Source organism: Patella vulgata, chromosome 4 (genome assembly GCF_932274485.2).
Source record: "Patella vulgata chromosome 4, xgPatVulg1.2, whole genome shotgun sequence".
NCBI classification, from domain to species: Eukaryota; Metazoa; Mollusca; class Gastropoda; family Patellidae; genus Patella; species Patella vulgata.
This window is the reverse complement of record NC_065882.2, coordinates 55,801,491-55,824,720: the sequence shown is the minus strand read 5'-3', so window position 1 is coordinate 55,824,720 and position 23,230 is coordinate 55,801,491. Positions and strand designations below refer to the sequence as shown.

The 23,230-nt window shown below is 33.9% G+C and overlaps 1 protein-coding gene across 7 annotated transcripts in view; it reads right to left on the bottom strand.

Annotated features, from left to right (window-relative positions):
• Positions 1-23,230, bottom strand: part of LOC126818449 (axotactin) — an 83,934-nt gene that overhangs the window by 16,326 nt on the left and 44,378 nt on the right. For 6 of the 7 annotated variants that reach the window (XM_050545860.2, XM_050545866.2, XM_050545859.2 and 3 more), the window contains exons 7-18: positions 20,726-20,880; positions 17,167-17,486; positions 14,608-14,747; positions 13,921-13,959; positions 8,103-8,212; positions 6,585-6,818; positions 5,901-6,135; positions 5,354-5,446; positions 3,761-3,891; positions 3,061-3,195; positions 2,085-2,264; positions 594-825 (exon numbers count right to left, since the gene is read on the bottom strand). In XM_050545860.2, the coding sequence (XP_050401817.2) occupies positions 594-825; positions 2,085-2,264; positions 3,061-3,195; positions 3,761-3,891; positions 5,354-5,446; positions 5,901-6,135; positions 6,585-6,818; positions 8,103-8,212; positions 13,921-13,959; positions 14,608-14,747; positions 17,167-17,486; positions 20,726-20,880 (2,004 nt within the window). The remainder of the gene's footprint in view (positions 1-593; positions 826-2,084; positions 2,265-3,060; positions 3,196-3,760; positions 3,892-5,353; positions 5,447-5,900; positions 6,136-6,584; positions 6,819-8,102; positions 8,213-13,920; positions 13,960-14,607; positions 14,748-17,166; positions 17,487-20,725; positions 20,881-23,230) is intronic. The other variant, XM_050545864.2, reaches the window with a different exon arrangement.

Genomic DNA, 23,230 nt, shown 5'->3' with positions numbered 1-23,230 from the left:
AAAAAAAATGCACTCTTAACCATTATAATGTTCATGATTTCTTATAAAGATTATTTTAACAAGTGAATCAGGATTTTATTTAAAGACAGATAGACAAAATTGGGTTTAATATCCACTTAACACAAATTGGGTCATTTCAGGACTAACATATGGTTTGCAGGTAGGGGTCTGTAGCAGTGGAAGGAAACCGGGGGACACAAAGAAAACCTATGAGGTTGTACAGACGACCCTACTCCTTGTGTATAAGCAGGAAATCAAAACCACACCACTTGACTCAAGACCTTATGATCTAAATCACATGCATTAAACCAGTTTCCCCCACCCCCCAACAAATTTATTTAAAACAGGGGATGACAAGTGATAGATATTCTAGACTGTACACAGCTGTACAAATGCTTAATTTTGATGTCAAATGTTATGGTAAAGCCCTTGTTGTATGCCTCCTATTGAATCTTTATAGAACAGGAAAGCTGAAAACCACTCATTGTGGAAGCAGACGATAAACACCAAGAGAAGAAAACTACGTATGAAAACAAATTATCCAATTTCATTTTGATATATATATATACAAAATCAATAAAATAATGTTATACCCATCTGGTAGTCCACCAATATATAATATTCCATCAGAGAAATCAATGAGTTTTGTAATATCTGATTTGAGATTAAAGATAAGACGTTTCTGGTCTACAGCTAATCGTAAATTGTATTTATCATGTTCAACAATTATAGTATGCCAATCTCCTATATCTAATGGTTTTGGTGTATATAATGTCTCTAAGATAATCTTTCCACCAATTTTAAATCGAAACTGTACTTCATTAGCTGAAAAAAACCCAGAACAAATCACAAATTATTTTTGATGTAGTGAAAATATAAATCTTAGGCTGGAAACACTTGTCTGCGATATCACCCTAGATGGAAGTGGAGGTTAAGACCTATTGAGAGAGAGAGAGAGAGAGAGAGAGAGAGAGAGCAAATTCCATTTCAAACCTAGTTGTCAGTTGCAAACATATTTTTTAAACTCATTGTGAATTCGAAGTCAACCACCATTATGGTGTAACAGTGATACATTCAAATGTTTTTTTTAAATTGGATAAAAATTGTGACCTGTAGAGGGACCACAAGCTAAAAACGCGATTTTTCTTACAATCAAGGGGCATAATTCAGAAAGTAACAATCCGATATGCACGAATATTGAAAGCAACCAAGATCATTGGGATATAAACATGTATTTCAAGTTTGTCAAAATTGGATCAAAATTGTGACCTTTTAGACTAGAGTGTCCACAACCTTGATGTACCATATTTTTACACTATTTGCGTATGGGAGGCGGCCATTTTGTCCAGTAGTTTTGGTCATACTTTCCATGAAATTAGAACTTAACCGATGTTACAGTGTAACAGTGATATATTTAAATGTTTTTTTAAATTAGATAAAAATTGTGACCTAAAGAGGGACCACAAGCCAAAAACACGATTTTTCATAAAATCAGGGACCATAATCCAAGATCTTTGGGTTATAAGCATACAGTTCAAGTTTCATCAAAATCTGATAAAAATTATGACCCCTAAAGTGTCCACAAGCTAAAAACAAGATTTTTCGTACATTCAGGGGCCATAATCCATGAAGTTACGGTCCGATACATGCCAATTTCGAAAGGAGTCGTGATAAACCTATATTTTAAGTTTCGTTACAATCAGATAAAAATTGTGACCAATAGCGTGTCCACAAACAAAATGTGAACGGACGGAAGGACGGGGTCAACGACAATATACGTCCACATGAAAATGTGGGTGTATAAAAATCAGTCTGAAGATGTTAAGGTTCACTGGCTCAATCTGCATTACAGCAAGTCCCTTAAAAAGTTGTTGAACTTCACTTAAAATATTGGAGAACTTAAAACATTGTTGAACTTCACTTTAAACATTGGTGAACGTCAACTGAACCTTGTTGTGAAGAATATTAACACCCACCTTATATAAGACCCACTGTAATGTGGCCATGGGGGTATTATTTAAAACTATTTATGCCCACAACTAAGCCAATATTTATACATGAATAGAAAGTATATATAAACTAACCTGATATTATTTTAATGTAGAAACTGTTACTATTCCCTTTTCCAGGTGTTTGATAAAGTATCAAGGCATTAGTCTGGTCTGTTTTAATATTAATACGTAAATCACCTTTCTTCCATGAATGTAACATAATATAACTTGAACTTTTTATAAATGTTATAGATTTATCTAACGGTACATGTACTGAAATAAAGTAAATATATATAACTTATAATACATAAAGTACACATCATGGAGTATACATTCATATAAGTGGAACTTAGATAATTATAAGAAGTGATTGTATCCAGACCAGGTATTTTAGTAAAATAATAATACCGTATTTAAAGCAGGTTTTCATCCTTACAAACACTTATATATGCTACAGGAAGCCGATGAGGAGATCTTTTAGCACTGTAGTAATGTGATAAATTTGGGGTAAGAGTTATGAGTTTTTATAAGTTGTGACATATTTGACCTTATAGAAAGAGATTTGGGAAACTGCAATCCTTCCCTCCCCTAGCCTATATTCTTTTGTTTGTTATCATATAGGTTATTTATATTCTAGTCCCTGCATGTATTATTAATAAATACTTCTAAATAAACAGCATTACAGATTGATATCAATGACAGTGCATATATATGTCCCAGAACTTTTGAACTTTTCCATCCTACACACAACCATCTACTGTTAACAGTCATTAATAATTTCAACTCTTTGTTCTTACGAAGGAAAGTGTGACTTTATTGATGGTCTATGGGTATTACCATACATTATATAATAATGGCTAGTGCAGCCAAGGTGCAACCTGACAGCAGCTATTTCTGAAACTCAACTTGAGTAACTTTTCCAATTGAGTAGAACTGTACAGCAATAATGACAAAATTATCACAATGCATGCAAAGCTGAAAGTCATTTAAAATATTATTATTATAAATGCCAAGGACACCTTTCTTTATGATACTTGATGATTGTGAATAATAGAAAAGAGATAATTACCACTTCCCCAGCATTTTAATGGTCCTATAGATAATTTTCCTTCACCCTGGGTGTTTTGTAGTACAGTAACTTCTGTCAATGGTAATTGTTTCTTTATTGTATTAAATCCTTCATCTTGCTTCCATACATCTTTTCCTATATAATGTATAATAATACATTATTATATCATTCAAATGTTTGATGTCAGTAACGTCCATCACAACATACCCCATGGGGTCAGTTTGATTTAACTCGTTTTATAATAATTTTTTTTTGAGACGCTATTAATGAATGTTTACCGGTGTCACAGTTTAACCTGGTTTGGCTGTGCTCCTTGTGTTCAGTCTATGTAGTTCTTGGATATTGTACATTATACCATTATTACCTATCATTTTACCAAGTACACATTTTGAAACTAAAAAACATAAGGTACTAAGACAAAACAGGCACTGAGTCAAACTGCTACATCTGGTACAATTTTAATACACTGTTTGATACTTTATTACACCAAATGTGTTAAAACTGACAGTTTAAGTCACACACAAAAGGCCATTGTGCACACAGAGAATTGTCTACTTTGAGAATACTGGTAGATCTCTGTCCTGAATGACCATCATGTTGAAAATTAGAGTACTATTTTGTTGTAAGGTTCTAATCTGTTTTACATTCTTTTCAATAAATACTTAGAATCTAGATTTTGCCAAATACTTAAAATACTTACCATGATCACAGTAACATCTTTCACCTTGACACATATCTTGTTGATCACAGTCACAGAAACCAGCTCTGTCTGATCCTATATAATCTACTATCTCTCCATTGGCTGCTTTAAACCATGTCCTCTTTCCTAGTCTAAATATAATATACAACCATTTCAACCACAAGTATAATCCATAGTTAAAGATAGGTTGTAAGGCAACAAAACATACGCCCACTGAAGCTAAGTCATCCGGGCAGTCAACAAGGGTTGTCGCATATTTTTTCTCTGACAGTAATTATCAGAAATCGCTGAATATTAATAGGATTCTTCGTCTCATGACCTTAAACACTATGTATACATTCAAAGTCAATCAAATATTAACTTTAGCCTCTAGAGCGTGCACAAGCAATTGTGGACGCCGGACGGATGGGGGTGGGGGAGGGGATGACAATATACGACCACATTTCGATGTGGGCGTAGACCACATTTCAATCTGGCGTATAAAAACTCAAACTATGTTTTTGAAAGTAACTAATTATGGAAGTTAAAATTTTCAAACCAATAAATGTTTCAAACTGATTTTGCACTGAATCTTACTCAATTGATGAAAGGCATGACAAGAGTGAAGCCTTCTTTACTAAGCATGAAAATATGGATGTGTCTGTACTTAAGGGAAGGAATAATATGTCTGTGGAAGGGGTATGCATGTGAATATTCAGCAAGATTAACAGTGAGTTTCAATATTTTCCTGCTAAAATAGATTATAATTTGTAACAATTTTATTTCTCAGGAATATATATATATAATCTATTTTAGCAGGAAAATATTGAAACTCACTGCTAGGTTTATTTTTTTGTTAAAGTAATGTACATTAAATTTGATAATGTCTTGGTTTTGCTGGCAGCAATATTGAGTAGATGTAGAATAGTTTGAAATAATTATATCTACACAAGCCATACCAAGCCAATGTAATTATATAGATGAAATTCAACTATCAAAACACTTAATTCTCTGCACAAAAAAACTGTCATCCATATTGATAATTTCGCTTTATTTCAAACAAAAAACGAAAGGCCAAATCATCACTAATTTATTTGCTTGGATTAATTATCATGGGTAAATAATGACTTGGGATAGGCTTTATTAACGACAATTATCACTCAACTGAAACCTTGAATCAAAGACAATTTATTTATATTAAATGTTTACACGTCCCAGACTATCTACTAGTTAATTAATTTACATTATACAGTCAACCATTTTTCTGATTGACACTCAACATAATGGCACTCCACAGTAAAATATGATTAGAATTTTAATATTCACATTTTTCCACTTCACCAAAAAGTTGTGACTTGAGTGACCAAGTTTTTGTAATTTCATGCACACGGCATTAAAACATTCTACTAGCACATTCTTATGTGTAACAGCTAACAAAGTCATGTGCTTAGCAGTGTCTACATCATAATATTTTTAACTCTTAAATGGTTGATTTTTCAGCCTTTAATTTTATCTGAGCAATTAGATATTCCCTTCTCAGTCTAGCAGGTGACATCACACTTTAATCAATGCAAGGGGCTGAAATAGTCAAGAATATTATTAGAATATACTTACCGAAGTGGAGACTGATAACAATAATATTGAACTTGTTGTTTACAAGCAGCAGAATCTGTTGTTAGTGCTGATAACTGACCTGTTGACATACCTCTGAAACAAAATAAATTCACCAAATTAATTAACAAATTGGAAGTGAAAGGAACTATGGGAGAGAAAAACGTCTAAAATTCACTCAAGACAACAAAATCATTTTTTAATTACACAGCCAATGTTAGCCATTGTTATCAATACAATCATGTTGTCAAAATCTTAATCCCACTGCTTATAAACATATAGAGAATCTATTTCATTGTAAAGGAAAATAAAACTAACCTGTAACCTGTATATGACATGATCCAGTATAAAACTAACCTGTATTATTACATAATCCAGTATAAAACTAAACTGTATAATAAATGACCCAGTATAAAACTAACCTGTATATTACATAATCCAGTATAAAACTAACCTGTATAATAAATGATCCAGTAAAAAACTAACCTGTATAATAAATGATCCAGTATAAAACTAACCTGTATAATAAATGATCCAGTATAAAACTAACCTGTATAATAAATGATACTGTCTATCAGCATAATCATTCTTTCGTATTGTGGTATTAGCTTGAAAATTATGTTCTATAACCGTTTCACCATATTCATTATCATCATGTACCTCACCCATTTCACAATGCACATATGTAGGTTCGAGTGGACCACTACCATCTAAATCAACTATATATACACCAGATACATTACGACCAGATTGAAAATAATCATCACATGTCTTCGGATATTTAGCTGAAAAATTTCATAAACATTATATTATATAAAAAAAAACACAACACTATTTATACGGAAAACAATCACTGGTTTATACACATGTAGCACAACATTTCGATATGTATTCTCTTACAGTTTTCAAGTACAAGTAACATAAAAAGAAAGATATCTTTTCAATATTTATGTTAAATTGTGACACTATAGGTAGGGTTACGGCGTAACTATCCTTCGTCATGGCACTAAATAAGGAATTAGATGTGACACTATCCTGCATTTCGCCACCAAATAAGAATTAGCTGACGCATAATACTTCTATAGAGCGGGTTTGATTTACTCTCAGACATCATGATGAGACCGTAGAGAAGACACAATCCGTGAGTTCCTAGGGGAACATCAAACCCACAGCCGCCTTGGCTGAGAGGCTGGGATAGAGACAAAATGTGATGTTTAAGACATTGAATACTTACGAAAATGGCAAGCTTTTCCTTCATAATGTTCAGAACAATCACACTGTACACCATTCCAATCAGACAGACAGATACTATCATGTTCACATATATTATTATTACTACAATAATCTTTTAAATTACAACCATCTAATCTTAATCCAACTGCTGCTTCTGTTTCTGTTATCTTTATAGGATCAATTTTGATTCCTTGTACAACCAAACCTTCTATACAGCCTACAAATCCATCAGTTCCTACAAAATATATCGTACAATTTGACAAATATTGACAGTAATGGAGTAGTCAATGTTAAAATCAACAAGGGGTTGCCATGCAAGATACGCCCACATTTTGCAAGAGATGGACAGAAACAAGGACAACAAAAGAAAAGTGATTTTTCGTACTATCAGGGGACATAATTCAGGAAATTATAGTCCAATAGGCGCGAATATCCAAAGGAATGGAAATCTCTGGGATATATAGAGGATATTTGTCGTTTTAGAGTGAATAACATATTTTATTTCATCGAGAAGCAAGAAAACTTATAAACGTTTTCTTGCTTAGAGATGAAATAAAATATGTTATTCACGACAAAACGACAAATGTTCTATTTATTTTATGATTTTACAATCATTTTAGGTAAAAACAGCATGGACTACTGCTAGCCAGTGGAATAACACTTTTATTTCACTGATAAAACGCGGTATTCCACTACTTATCATAAAATAAAAACATATATTTTAAGTTTCATCAAATTCAGATAAAAATTCTGACCTCTAAAGGGTCCACAACCTTGGTATTACATATTTTTTACACTATTTGTGTACAAGGAGCAGCCATTTTGTTGGGCGGGCAGTTTCGTTTCTGATTTTTATGAAAATCGAACTCAATCATCAATAGGTTGTAACATTGATATATGTAAACATTTTTTGAAATCGGATAAAAATTGTGACCTCTAGAGGGTCCACAAGCTAAACACTGGATTTTCTGTACAATCAGAGGCCATAATTCAGGAAGTTACGATCCAATATGTGGGAACATCAAAAGGAACAAAGGTCTTTTGGGATATAAACATACACTTTAAGTTTCTTCAAAATCTGACAAAAATTATGACCTGTAGAGTGTGGATGGACGGACAGGTGCGACGACAATATATGTCCACATGAAAATGTGGGCGCATAAAAACTGATGTAAATCATAATTCAGGCAACGCAATGTAGTGGTTTAACGTTTGTTCTTTCCGGAATGGTTTCCATACGTATGAAGTCCTCTGACCATTCCTTATAACAAGCAACGGTCCTAACAATTTCTAATCTTTATATTGCCCCCCTAATGTCTACAAAATATTTTTTGAGATGAGGAGCACATGGTTAGGTATAACATATGAACATCTGGTGGTTTTTCTGGTCTATATTTCTAAAAGGATTCATTGTCTATTTCACAATTTCTTCCGTGAAACAGCAGTAATAGAGAAGCAGCAGTTTACTAATACTTTTATTGAATATATTAACTCATATATAAATGTTGTTATTTCTTACTCTTGTATCCTCTCAGACCGAAACCAAATATCAATTTTCCCCGATGTTCTAAAGGTTTTCTGTACACATTTGTTCTTATAGAAGACTGGTCTACTTTCAATTTAGCTTGACTGAAAAATAAAGGAGAGTATTTTGACTGAAAATGACACATGTTGTGACGTGCTGTTATGCATGTATGTTAGGCAGGTGGCTATATAGATTTATAATGTAACACAATTTCTTCAATTATATTCATAACAATGTATACATACATGTGTTTGTAATTTTAAACTATGGTATAAATTTATTCTTGTATGTACATGAATATAAACAGTATTTAACATCTGGTTTATTTATGCATTATTACAATAAATAATTCACCAAAGTCAATTTAAATACATTTTGTTATTTTCAGCAAATGGCTACTAACACTATTCATCAAAATCATTCAAAAGCATTCTTGAATTTCTACATGCAAATAGATGAAATGATGATGTGTTTAAAGATAGGTTGCCAGGCAACAAAATATATGCCCACAGCAGCTACAATGTCCAAGGAGTCAAGAAGGGTTGTCACATATTTATGCTTTTGTAGGTAATAGGAGCATTTACAAGACACCGACATCAATTTCATATAGATCGAATGTTCACAAGGTTCAACAAAGTGAAACAAGGGCCATAACTGTAGAAGTTATTAACAGAAATTGCATAGTTATTAACAGAAATTTAATTCAGATCAGATGATAACTTTTGTCATTAGAGCATTCACAAGGGGTTCAACAAAGTGAAACATGGTCCATAACTCTAGAAGTAATTAACGGAAATTGTTGAAATTCAAAAGGCTTCTTCGTTTTATTAATCTAAATAATGCATATACAGATCGGATAACTTTAGTCTTTAGAGCGTTCATAATATGGTTCAAGAAAGTGAAACAAGGGCCATAACTCCAGAAGTCATAAACGGTAATTGTTGAAATTCCATAAGCTTATTCTTTTTACTGATCTAAATAATGAATATAAATTTCAGACAGATCAGATGATAACTGTTGTTGATAAGAGCATTCACAAGGTTAAAAAAAGTGAAATAAGGGCCATAAGTCTAGCGAGAGAGAAATGGGGTTAAACGTCCACTCGACACAAACTACGTCATTTCGGGACTAACATATGGTTCAATTTTATTTCAATAATTCACTTGCACGTAGGGGTCTCTAGTAGTGGGAGGAAACCTGAGGACTAGGAGAAAACCCCCGAGGTTGGACAGGCAACCCTACAACTGGGGAATTCAAACCTTGCCAGTTGGCATAAGTTTAGAAGTAATATATAAGTTTAGAAGTATTAGCGGAAATTGTTGAAATTAAAAGGCTTCTTCATCTCACTAATATACAGAATATATAAATTTCAAACTGATCAGATAATAAATGTAGTCTGTAGAGTGTTCACAAGAAACTGTGGACGACGGACAAACGAAGAGACGGAGGCGACTGCAACAAACGACCACATTCTCATGTGGGTGTTTAAAAAATAATCAGATCATATGATAACTAGTCAGCTTGATTATTAATATATTTTTTTTCGTATTTCATTTTTGTTTCTAACTTCTCGCAACAGTAAGAAAACCTAAATTAGCAGTAATTCCTGGAATCAGCATTAATGGAGGTGTGTCTCTCACTGTATCTGAGAATGTGCTAATTTATGACAATAGGGTGACAGGTGAAACCAACTGCCCTCATAGTTTCAACGGAGTCTAAGCACATGCTATGTAACATCAACCTTTCAACATCACCTTTTGTCCACACGTAGGGTTGTTTGCAAAATGCCCTATCATTGGAAAAGACTGTATTTCAAATATATTTATTTATGAACTTTTATCAATATTCAAACAACTGGTAACTCTACAAAAAAATAAATAAATACCCACAAAATAATGTGCTGTTTTCACGAATTCATTGAATGTAACAAATTTATAATCAATCTTTAAATAATGTAAAACCCTTCAGAAACTGGGAGACCATTAGAAAATATCAAATTGATCTCGGAATTGAGAAGTGTTAAGCCCAGATTTTCTGTATAAGATGATGTAGGTATGTCTGGAGAAAAGGAGATCAAAAATAGCCTCTATGTGCAAAACTGATATATATGTACAGATAATCACCCTACTTTCACAAAACTCTAATTACTTTAACCCAACGTTATAAATTATTCAATATCTTTGCCAACATGATCCACAATTCAACAGCTAGAATCCAGTATTACCCGTTATTATTGATCTTAGCATATTAGCATTTGGTTGAAAATCACAAACTACTGGTTGCACAATAAATTACAATACTTTGTATTTTATCAAGCTACAGTAAACCCAATAAAGATAAACATCTGGATATCATAAATTTTCTAATAAATGATCGATAATATTTGTCTCAAAATCTTAGTGCATATGGCGAGTATTTTATGATTATGTCAGTTAATACCCTTTGGGTTTATTATTTTTTTTCTCTTGGAAAATCTTGTTATATAATGATATGACATATAACAAATGACTGAAATTGTTTAAAGGGCAACAAAGAAATGCAATAATCAAACAGACAAAAAATTCTCTATCAATAAAGTGCATCATAATTAAGAGTAAATTCAATTTATCAAAGAGAAAGCACTGACAAGCTACAAAATCCATCTGGTTAGATTATTTTATTATACAGAAAATTAAAATAATCTGATTGTTTTCACTGAATACAGAGAACTCTTTACAAAATGTTGTCCACAATTTAATATTGATTCTTTTGTTGCCATGCACAATAAGAATCTCTACCTGCACTGGCTGCAGGCAGATCTGCTGTTACAGAAGATTATTATATTCTTCGATTTCTTCTTGCAGTTATAAATAATTTTGCGATCGATTCTTTCCCTCAGCACAACATGGCAGAGAAGAATATTACATGATTAATATTGATTATATTTAAAACATGGAATTTATTAACATTAATTGATAAAATGATTGATTTATAAAACAATTGGTTTTTTGTTCAATATTATGTAGGGAACATTTTATAACTACAAATATTGACGAAAGCAAATAGAAAGAAATGCCACTACAAAATTAGAATTACCAATAAATTTATAAAGTTAAGTGTAAAATTCAACCCTTGACTCTTGTTCAATCCTCCCTTGAGGCTTAACGTCCACTTCTACCTTGGGCGATATCACAGATAAGTGTTTCCTGGGAAACTTGTAAGAGGAGCCAAATAATAGAATGATAGGCTTATCTCGCATAGGTAGGAGATGGAAGATCAATTAGGAGGCTTATTCGATTCTGTTTCCTTTAGATAAAGACACAATACCTTTTGAGGGGTAAGCTTCAACCAAAGGCGATGCTCCCGGTACAAATAATAGGGTACTGCATCGAGCATGCGCAGTCTGGCCCACAGTCTGGCCAAGGCTGGATTGGTATGGAGGGTTGATCAGACTGGCAGTTGAGCCTAGGGGTCCACTGCCTGCCTGACTTCTTTATAGAACTTTTTTTCTAACTAAACATCAGGTACTGATCTAGTGACTAGAATAACAAGAGGCCAATAATTGGCCTTCATCGCCCATCAGTTTTAGAGTATCCTGAAGAACTATAACAATGTTTGTAATATGAGTAGGTGTCAAACAAATCATTTGTAAATATTTTGCATAGTTAGAGGGCTAATGGAACTAAATATGAAATTGATGTCAGTAATTTGGACCATGACCTGAGTCCTCTGCGATTAACCTGATATTTTGTGCCTTGAGAGTCAACAAGAATTAGCCTGATCGGCTATTCTGAAGAAAAATGCAAAATATACATTGCACAGACCTGAAATACAAACAAAGGGCTGAACAAATAAATGGCAAAATCTGACTCAAGAGTTTGCAAGAATGATGGACTGACCTACTGACAGAAGTGTATGAGAATACATTCTCACATAAAATTTGGGTGTATAAATATAGCTTTAAGATAATATGCATGCTTATTTCTGGCCAGTCAATTACCCTAGTCAAAATGTATAAACAAATAGTATTTCTTGGGAATTATATTTTAAAATATAGGTTCATTACTGCATTCTAAAACAGAACACACATAAAGAGCATAAAACACAGAGATACGCCCACATTTTGCAAGAGATGGATAGAGAACAAGCTAAAAACAAAAGCGATTTTTCGTACAATCAGATGCCATAATCCAGAAAGTTATGGTCTGAAATGCGCAAATATCAAAAGGAACCGAGATCTTTGGGATATATGCGCGAATGCATTTCAAGTTTCATCAAAATTTAATCAGAATTTTTACATCTAGAGGGTCCACAACCTTGATATACCACTTATTTACACTATTTGCGTACGAGGAGTGGCCATTGTCTGGCAGTTTTGGCCCGGTGACCTCTAGAGTGACCAGAAGCTAAAAACACAATTTTGCGTACAATCTGGGGGTATAATTGTCGAAGTTATAATCCGATATACGCAAATATCAAAAGGAACCAAGATCTTTGAGTTATAAACATGCATTTCAAGTCTCATCAAAATCAGATGGAAATTGTGACCTCTAGAGTGTCTACAAGCTAAAGACGTGATTTTTTGTACAATCAGGTTCCATAATCCATGAAGTTATTGTCCAATATATGCCAATATCAAAAGGAACCGAGATCTTTAGGAGATAGACCTATATTCCAAGTTTCGTCAAAATCAGATAAAAAATAAGACCTGTAGAGTGTCCACAAACAGTGGCGACGGCATAATACGTCCATATGAAAATGTGGGCGCATAAAAAAACATAAGAAACAGTAAGCAGGTAAATCAGAAACGGTAAGCAAAAATATAAATCAGAAAATACAAAATCAAGGGCCATAATTATCCATTGGTTTGAAATACATTGTAATATATAACTTTCTACATAAATCTAAGGAAATGGGGTTTAATGTCCTACTGTTCTGTTCTGCAAGGGGTAATGGAGATGGGGATACGCCATACAGTGTGCTATGAGGGAAATTTTTGTCTGGACAGTGGCACTACAGCCTACTCTTTATAACGAAATCCATCTGCCAAGGGATCTTTTACATGCACGCCAATATGTACATGACAGTACATGGGACCTCAGTTTATCGTCCCATCCAAACTACTTTACATTGTCCTTTGCCAGGATCTCTGTCCTGCATCACTGCCAAGGTGGAGCTACGCCGGAAAATCCTGAGGTAAGGGGGCCAACGTCTAACTCACTGAGCCACCGCGGCTCTCAACTTTCTAAGAAAAGGATTAATTATTGTTCAAAGTAACCATTGAAATTAGAGATTTTCTTAAAACAAATTTTAATTCTAAAAGAAAATGGTTCAAATTGCTAATAATAAACAACAGCATTAACTGGCGGTTCTTTTTGGCATAGAGACTCATCAAATGCTTCACACAGATCTAGTAAAATCACACATATAAGCTTATATATTCAACTACATGATATCTAACAGTGAAGATGAAATGAGTTTATTATAGGCTAATTGTAAATATTTAATGTATGGTAAGATATCAGCCACTATCCCACAGTTTAAAGTACAACCACCACAATATATGTTAGATAATATATTACGTAAGTGCAAAGTTGTTATCTTGAAAATAAAACTTAATATTAATTTTCTGAATATAAGTGTTTTTTTGTTAAACTGAAATATTAATATCATGTTAAGATGAGTTTAAAGGGTTATTTCAATCATTTTAAATCCATTGAATAATTTATCAAGAACGTTTTAACAAACTGAATGTTTCAGTGAAATAACCCTTTTAATGAATGTTTAGTTAAACTGATATATGCATGTATATGGAATGATTTCATATACCTACAAGGTTTGTTTAGTTCTCTTGTCAATATCTTGATAAGTCCTATTAAAGAGGTTTAAGAGAGGATATATAATAGAAATAATTCAAGAAAAAAAAAAGATAATGCAAAGATATACAGAAAGAACGAAAATGAAATATAGAGTCAGAGAAATGTCAATACGTTATTTTGTGTACCAGTAAATACAAGTCATGAAAGCAGAAAGGCTAAAAAATAATGTCAATCCTTGACATCCAAAAATATTTAATTTAAAAATGTATTCTTATCAAAACAAATTTTAAAATATAAATTCTGTTCAATATACTTGTATAGTGGTCGTTGAAAGCTGAAAGATTTTTAACATGAGTTTAAAACGCAACATGAATTCAGCTGTAATGTTCAGTTATAGATACGACATAACTATCAAAGGTTTTAAGATATGAAATTCTTAGACACGAAAAACTGATAAGCTGCAAGCAAGTGAGAAATAAGTATCTCATGAATTTCTAATGAGCTTTAAAAATCCATGGAGAATTTTCTCTGACTACCATACCAATACCCTAATCAATGTTGAGGAATACATTTGTATGACTATGAACCATGGGGGTTAACTTTTATAAAGATCCAATATATATATATAAATATATATATGTAATGTAATACTATGTGCTGTTTATAATACAACAGTTAATACATTAAAACAAATAATATACCTTGAATGTAATGTTAGATTTAATGTGTGCCACTGGGAGTTGTTGACTATAGCAGGTATAGATTGATTTTCACGGAAGCCCTTTCGATTTCTGGTCGATGGTACAAATGACAGGAATGGTTTACCCTCTTTGACCCAGACCTAGTGACGATAAAAAAATGACATAAATATCCTGCAAATCCTGCAATCAATTATTGATATTGAATAATTTCCCCACAAATGACTACAGGTCTACAATCACTGACAGTTTCATTAAATAAAACATACTTTATGTTAGAACACCATATGTCTGTCTGATATTTTCTAGATAAGATGGCTCAGTCACAGATTCATGTATGATCTTATTGACCAAGTTTCTACATACATATATTTATCAAGGATTTTCGCCTCCATAATTAAAGATGTGTCATGAGAGAGAGAAATGGTGATCAATGTTGACTCAAGACTAACTCGTGCACTAACGTATATTTCTTATTGCACCTCTAACCCAGATAAAGGAGCAGGAGCACATAAGCATGTCTCTTAATATATTGAAAGAATTTCCTTTTTTTTCAACCATTGTGTTAAAACAATGGGAACTAACAATGATCACAGTTTCTAAACTGAAATATCAAGTCACTTTGTTATGATTTGTCAAACTCAAAGCAATACTTCCTTTGAAAATATATCAGTTACTATATATGTTGATATATTGTCAAAAATTCAATAGCTGGCAAATATCAGATGCATCGTTTAAAAACATCCACCATTTGTTTAATTCAAATAGCATTCAGACACTGTTTTATAACTAAGACATAGGCAATCACACAATGGTGTTTCTGGTCTTGCTGCTGCATTCAAATGACTGCCATATTACACTTTATACTATACTATTCAAAAAAAGTAGGGGATATTTGATTTTTAAGTGTTATTAAAGTCACCTAATGAAACTGACGAAGAAAGAAATGACAAAATGAAATGAAGTTCACATTCATCGATTTATTCCAAATGATCGTTAGACTATGTAAGGCACAGACTGACCATTATAAGGGTAAAATGATACCCGGGGTCAAACAGCAAAGTTACCACAGCATCACAACCAAGTCAGTAACGGGTAAATCCTCCTCTGTTTGCCAAACAAGCATTGATCCGACGTGGCATACTCCTAATGAGACGTCTAAGGTCATTTTGGTCCAGATTGTCCCATTCCTGTTGCAACGCAGCAGCAAGTTCTTGGACATTGGCAGGAGTTGTTGACGTTGACGTAACCTCTGTCCAAGCATGTCCCAGACATGCTCGATGGGGGAGAGGTCGGGACTCAGTGCTGGCCAAGGTAATGTGGTGATGTTCTGTTGTTGGAGGTAACCTGTAACGATCCTGGCCCTGTGACATCTTGCGTTGTCATCCTGGAAGATGAAACGGCGGCCATGACGTCGTGCGAACGGCACAACATGGACTGCCAAGATGTTGTCCCGGTAGTACTGGCCTGTAACACGCCCTGCAACAACATGTAAAGCCGTTCTTCCAGCAACAGTGATGCCTCCCTACACCATAACAGAACCACCCCCAAATCGATCATGTCTGATGACGTTAACGTCTTGGAAGCGCTCGTTTCGACGACGCCACACCCTCCTACGTCTGTCCAAAAAATCAACAGTGAACCTTGACTCATCTGAAAACATCACATTGCTCCAGCGTCGATTATCCCAGTGTTGACGATCCCTACACCAACGACGTCTTGCCTGAATGTGATGATCTCTCAAACAAGGGATCACGCGAGGACGTCGGGCGCGAAGGTGACCCCTATGCAGTCGATTCCGAATCGTCTGGCCACTCACTCTCACACCAGTGTCTGTTTGAAGACGAGCGCTGATCTGATTTGCTGTGATGACACGATTTCTCAAGGCCAAGGTACGGATAAATCGATCCTGGGCTTGAGTTGTCGCCCTTGGTCGACCTGAGCGTGGTCTGTCCTGTACAGATTGTGTATCACGGTATCTGGACCATAGCCTGCTTATGACAGACTGAGAAACATTCATCGTCCGCGCCACAACCGCCTGTGTTGTGCCGATCTGTAGCATGCCAAGGGAACGTAACCTTTCATTTTGGGTAAGCCGACGCATATCAAAATTCGTTTTCTGGTCACTAAAACAATTAAACTGATGTTTCCACCCCGGAATTCAATGCCACAATGACTGTAACATTCAAAGTCAGAGTCGTGCAAATCTTGGGTTGGACCCCTATGATGATCCCAAGCATCACCTGCATTCCATGCGGTAGCTATTGGTGCGTTTGGGCGTCACATGTAACTGGAAATGTTTCTTCTGTTAGGTTCTATAGTGACTTTTTTCGTAGTCATTTGCATATTTTAGTATTATGCCCCCAAAATCAAATATCCCCTACTTTTTTTGAATAGTATATTACATTTACATATAACATCTGAAGACACTTGAGAAAGAGCAGACAGCTAGCTTATGATTTGATGTATTTTAGAATGAAGAACTAAAAGTGGTTTAACTGAGCATATTTTTTATGTGGAGAGGGATATAAGAATCAGTTACACATTGTATAATTCTCTCACCTCCAAATATCCATATTCATAGCCGCCAAACCCATCTCGAGCCAATAATTCAACACTAAACAATATGGCCATTTCCCTAACCGTACGAAAACGGAATGACACAGACAGATTGTCATTCTTTGGTACATCCCAACGTAACATAGAGCCAGCCATTGGAAACGTGATGGGGATTTCTTGTATTGGATCACAGCCATATTGTGCCGATCTACCGCCCTGATATTCGCAATTCTTCTTGCCACTCTTCAGATTATAGAGTACAGACACATCATTAAAATAAACATTGCGTAAACAGCCAACAAAACTCTGGGTTATCTGTAATCCTAAAAAATACAAACATACATTTGTTGATCATTTAATATATCATAACTATTTCTGGTAAACTGACATAAAAAATAAACAAGGTGGAAATACTATGTTAACCTTAAGCATGTTTGAAATTCTGTATTCTAGTACAATAATATCTGTAACAAAATCTTACCATACTCCACGTATTAATGTACATGTGGGTAAATCAGATAAAATTCAATATTCCTGTGTATTATCTTAGTACAACGTACATAGAAAATTACAATATTGGCTATTTCTGTCTAAAATAGATTCTATTATCTTCAAAATAAAATTTATGAAGAAACAAAACAGATTTTTATAAATTTTTAGCATGTTAATTTTAGTCATGATTATTTAACTATCTATCAATATGTGGAGAATATCAAAATAATAAACAAGATATTTTACAAAACAGAATGTCGGAGCATTAAATCTTATAATATCTTTTTGACAGTTTGACAGTCAGACGCTTAAGTTGAACTGGTTTAAAAACCCTGGGGATCGTTAAACCAGTTTAACTCTGTCTTATGAATGCAAATGTGGGGCAAATAAACCAGTTTTAAAAAAAACAGTTTTCAACTGGTTCATTTTGGCTGTCTAAACGGGTTAGCATAAAAACCCTGGCTCCAGCTTGCTTTGGACATGAACTGGTTTAAAAATAAATGTCTGAATGGGCTGGGCTATTCGAGTCAAAATGAAATGGGGTTTAACGTCCTACTGTTCTGCTCCTAACCTGGGCTAATGAAGACGGGCATACGCCATACAGTGTGTTATGAGGGAAATTTTGCCCGGGCAGTGGTGCTACGGCCTACTCTTAAATCAAATTCCAACTGCCAAGTGATCTTTTACGTGCACGTCAATGTGTACACGGGACCTCGTTTTTTTGTCCCATCCGAACGACTAGACAGCTGTCCTTGTCAGGCCCTCCATCCTGCATCACTGACAAGGGGAAACCACGCCAGTAAATCTGAATGAACTTTCTCAGCCAATGCAGGGATCGGAGACCCGACCTCCAGGCTAGTGAGCCAGCGTCTTACCCACTTAGCCACGTGATCCCCCTATTAGAATCAAGCTGGACCATATATGTTTTTGCTAAATATTTCTTTGTTTTCATATTATTTTTTTTCTGGGAATACCTCTGCTGTGTTTATGTTCATTTGTTTTGTTTATATACTGTTGTGCAGCTTTCCTGCAGAATTATCTATTAATTTTTATTAATTATGAAAGCCAGTAGTTAACGTCAAGAAACCTCCTATAACAACAGAAGCCAATGTTACTGGTAATTTTAATTAATGGGTAGGAATAAAATATGTTTCTGTATTTCCCTCAAGTCACGTCTGGACCACCGAAGATCAGTGCTAAACAAATAAAACATGTAATATAGAGATGATACGAGTTTGTTACTCATACTAATACTTGTATGAATGTGGATTAACTGACATGTAAATACTTCTCCTAAACCAACTGTCTACATGCGGCAGATGCAGATCACAATTACAAAGCTAACAAAAGTTTTGGATTTAAAGAATGACCACTGGTCAAGGGTTAAATTTCTAGTGGATCAATGGTCAAGAGGTCAGTGTGTGTGGTATGGTGACTAGAGATGGGGGTCTTGTCAACTAGTTAATACTAAAATCAATATTATTTTAATCAAGTCAATGAGACTACTGTAGAAGTGGTCCTCCATTTCTCCATTATAATTAGACGTAAAGGAAGTCCATCTCACTGGTCTCATCTTTAATGCATAACATTATTAGATATTAGACATGTAAGGAAATGAAATAGTAACATAAAGTAGACAAGTCAATCACATGTGTCAATAAACAGTTTATTAACATTGTGGTCAGAACATTAATCAAAATACTGGCAGGAAGATACACCAACATCAGATCAAACATTTTAGCAAGTAGATCTACTAACATAACACATGTTGTTGTTCTTACGTCAGCTTCCTTCGAAGGTGATATCACAGACATGTTGTCTTATTTTCATTTTTATTATCTTAGCGCATGTGCAGGGGTCTTTCCTGTGGGAGGAAACTGGAGTACCTGGAGTAAACCTATAAGGTTGAGAAGGCGCCCCTATCTCCAAGCCACATGCGCTCACACCAGCGATCGAAACCAAATCACAATGCCATAGGTGACCGCCCAGCTATAGGTCGAAGTGCGACACTCTAGACCACAAGGCCATCTCAACCCCCACACATAACACCTAACAACATCCAGTTTATAGACAGATGTCATCATAGGTTATTATTGCTGCATAAGAGCAATGTCAACTGAATTATCTTTCCATCTGTTTATATTTTTATATCACAACTCTATCAATAATTCATTTACACAGGATGAGATAAAGCCACATTGGCATGTACATAAATGAATGCGTGACAATTGGAATTTGGTCTACATTATTGCTGCTGTAAAAGTGAAATTTTGCTCCAAAGTCCAAACAAATAGCATATCACACGTGACTTTGAGAAAAAAAAGTAACTTTTGATTAGTAATGAATATATTATGACGTTGATGTAATATTAATCCACATTCCATATTTATTTATAAATCTACCTGAAAGATGTTATAAAGGTATTTTGGATTCATTTTTGTTGCTTTTTCAAAGGCCAAGAAGTCACTAATTGAGAATACTGACTTTTGTGAAATATCTCCATCCAGCTATCACAATTTGAATTAGGATACAGGAAGTAGAAGGTGGGGTGGACAAGGCTGGATATACTTACACTTTCTAAAACGTCAAATGCACGAAACCATGGTTAATAATTTATGTTGTATGTTTTCAGATAACAATAAATATCAGGGCTGAGTAGAATACCCCACAAAAATCACCAGCAATATTGCAATTTTGAGTAAATTTTCCGGATTTCCAGAACATACAAAATGAGAGTGGTCTAGCCATGTACTTGTGAAATGACTGTTAATTTATATCCTGGAGGTAGACATTGCTAACTCTTTAATAATTGATGAGATTGAAATACAATAAAGTAGTCAGATAACCCAAGGATGCAAGTCTATTTCGGTTAAATTACACTTCGCCAACATGTATCATGTCAAATCTCATTATTTAAATACAAAACAACAATCTTCAGAGAAGGTGATTACCAAGAGTTATGGGAATGCAGTCCCTAGGCTTCTGTCTAAGTAGCCATGGAGATGGAAGATTTTTATGAAATATGTCAATATTTGTTGCTTCAAGATAAAAAGAAAGTGTAGTTTGATACCTCTAGTTTCTACAAAGTTATGGCCGCCACCAATGTAGACATTTGGATCAAGACTGAGAAAATACTGATCTGATGTGACTTGTTGTTCCTCCACTTTACCATTTAGATACACATACATAGATCTCTTTATATGAACTATTGTTAAGTTATGCCATCTGAAATACATAAAAAAATATAACATTATTTAACTAGACATATTTACAGTGCAAGATGGAGAAATTAATTGCAAACAAACCATAAAATATTGTTCACAGAAAACTTAGCTGTAGGTATTGGAAGTGTGTATGCAGGATAGTGAATGTGTACTATTTTATAAATTGAAAATTAGGATCTGGTGTGATCCATAGGTTTAGTAAATACATAGTCATCAATGCACCTAGCTCCACCAAACTAATATTTTGATATAACATAGAAATTACATTAAAATGGCAATCTGTACATGTATCATGTTAACATCCGCATTTTGGGTCTAGACCTATTTATAATTTTCTAATTATGAAAAAGTTTTATTATGATTATATTTGACAATTTAAAAGTAAAAACTAATCACAAACATGCTTCATTAACAAATATAGCCTTTTTTTCTATCTTAATTAAAGTTCAAGTGTTTTTCTCCATTGTAACTAGTCCAAAAATGTTCATCAACTCAAGCAATTTATTAAAAGAGATACTTTTAAAATGTAAAAAAGCCCAAGTTTGCACCTGTAAAAAATCCTGATAAAGTGCACAACATAGATGTATTGTATGGATGTCACCTTGTTTAATATAAAAAGTAAAAGTCAAAATTTGTTATTTGAAAAAATAAGAAGTGCTCAATACAGCAACTGCCTGTAGATTCACACCATCCACATACTAGTAACTATGCAAATATGCACATTTTACAATTCATCGAAAATCTGCATCATGTTTACGGAGCCACTTCAGTAAATTAACAAGGAATTAATAAAACAAATTCTTTCAAATAGAAACATTAACCAGGCAGCAATCTGATAAAATCTTAATCTGATGTTATTTCATCATTTATATGGAAGATACAAAACAAACAATTATAGAGTCTTCCTTACTGAAGTCCCTGAACCTCATTTGTGGGATGTTAATCCATTGCAAACTGTAATATTATTAAAGTTGAATCCCTAAAACTTACATAAAGGAATATAAATCAGTCAAAAAATGATTCAATTCTTTTCAGTATTTACAAAGATATCATGAATTAAAATTTTGTCAACATTTGGCATATTTATAAATGGAATATGGTCAAAGAAAGCCAGCACCATCTATAATCTTTACTGAACTCTTTTAATGCAACTGAATTAACTTGGGAGATTGTCTATCATTGATTTTTTATTTTGTTTTTCTTAATTAAATGTTAAATCAGTAATTTTAGCATGGATTTAAGTAATTGTGCGTGATACGCATTAGTCTGAAAAAAAAAACAAAGGCACCACATATAATTATAAGATTTAAAAGGCAGTCCATGCTTGTGGGTTCCATTAAGAATTTATAATGAAACACTACCTTGTTGTTTAACTTTTAGCCTGGGATGTTAAAACTCAGTTAATGTCAATGAATTTAAATGTCTGAAGTATGTATTACTCTGTATCATGAAACAAATTTTATTATTCTTATAGATCAACTGGTTCTTTCATGTTGGCTTAATTGATCGCTCAAGTTTAATTCGGTCACTCAATCTAACCCCAAAACATAATTTTACTGGATACATTCAGAAAAGAAAGACAGAAACACATGCCCACAAACCAAAGTCAGCTGAGCAATCCATAAAGGCTGTCACATTTAGATCATAACTTAGCCTCTAGAGTGATCACAAGATTTTTCAGCTTGCTCAAGAGTATCAGTTGTGAAGCTTTATGTAATGAAAATTACACATGATTTTTATCAAATGATAAATTTAGCTTTTAGCAGCTGGACTGTACACAAAATTTCTCAAAGTGATCAAGGGCAATAACACTGCATGTAGTCACAAGGCTTCAACACCTCTTTGACAAATACACTGTGTGCTAATTTCATGATTTCAAGTCAGTCGGATGGTAGCTTTTGCTTGAGAGTCCACAAGATTTTTTATTGTCATTAAGGACCGTAAGTTCATAACTCTGTACATAATTATCAGAAAGTGTTCAAAATCAAAAAACTCCTTTGTTTTTCAGTATAAACTCTGAATAACTTTAAAGAAGATTGTATGATTTCCTGTACATGGGCGACAAAAATAGAAGTCAAAATGATAGACTTAGCAAACCAGTAACAAATGAAATAACAATAATATTTTTGCCAACCAATCCCAAAAATGTCAGCAAAATCATATACAGCACAAGTCTGCATACAACAGTCTCAAGAGTATATTATAAATCAAAGATCCAATGCGTGACAGTGTTTGCAAGCTATTCAAAAATGACAAAAGTTTTAAAACAGTTAAAAATATAAAAGCTTTGTTTAAAGTTTGTACAGAAGAACAAGAAAGGGGAATCAACATTCCAGCCATTTTTGGCTGTG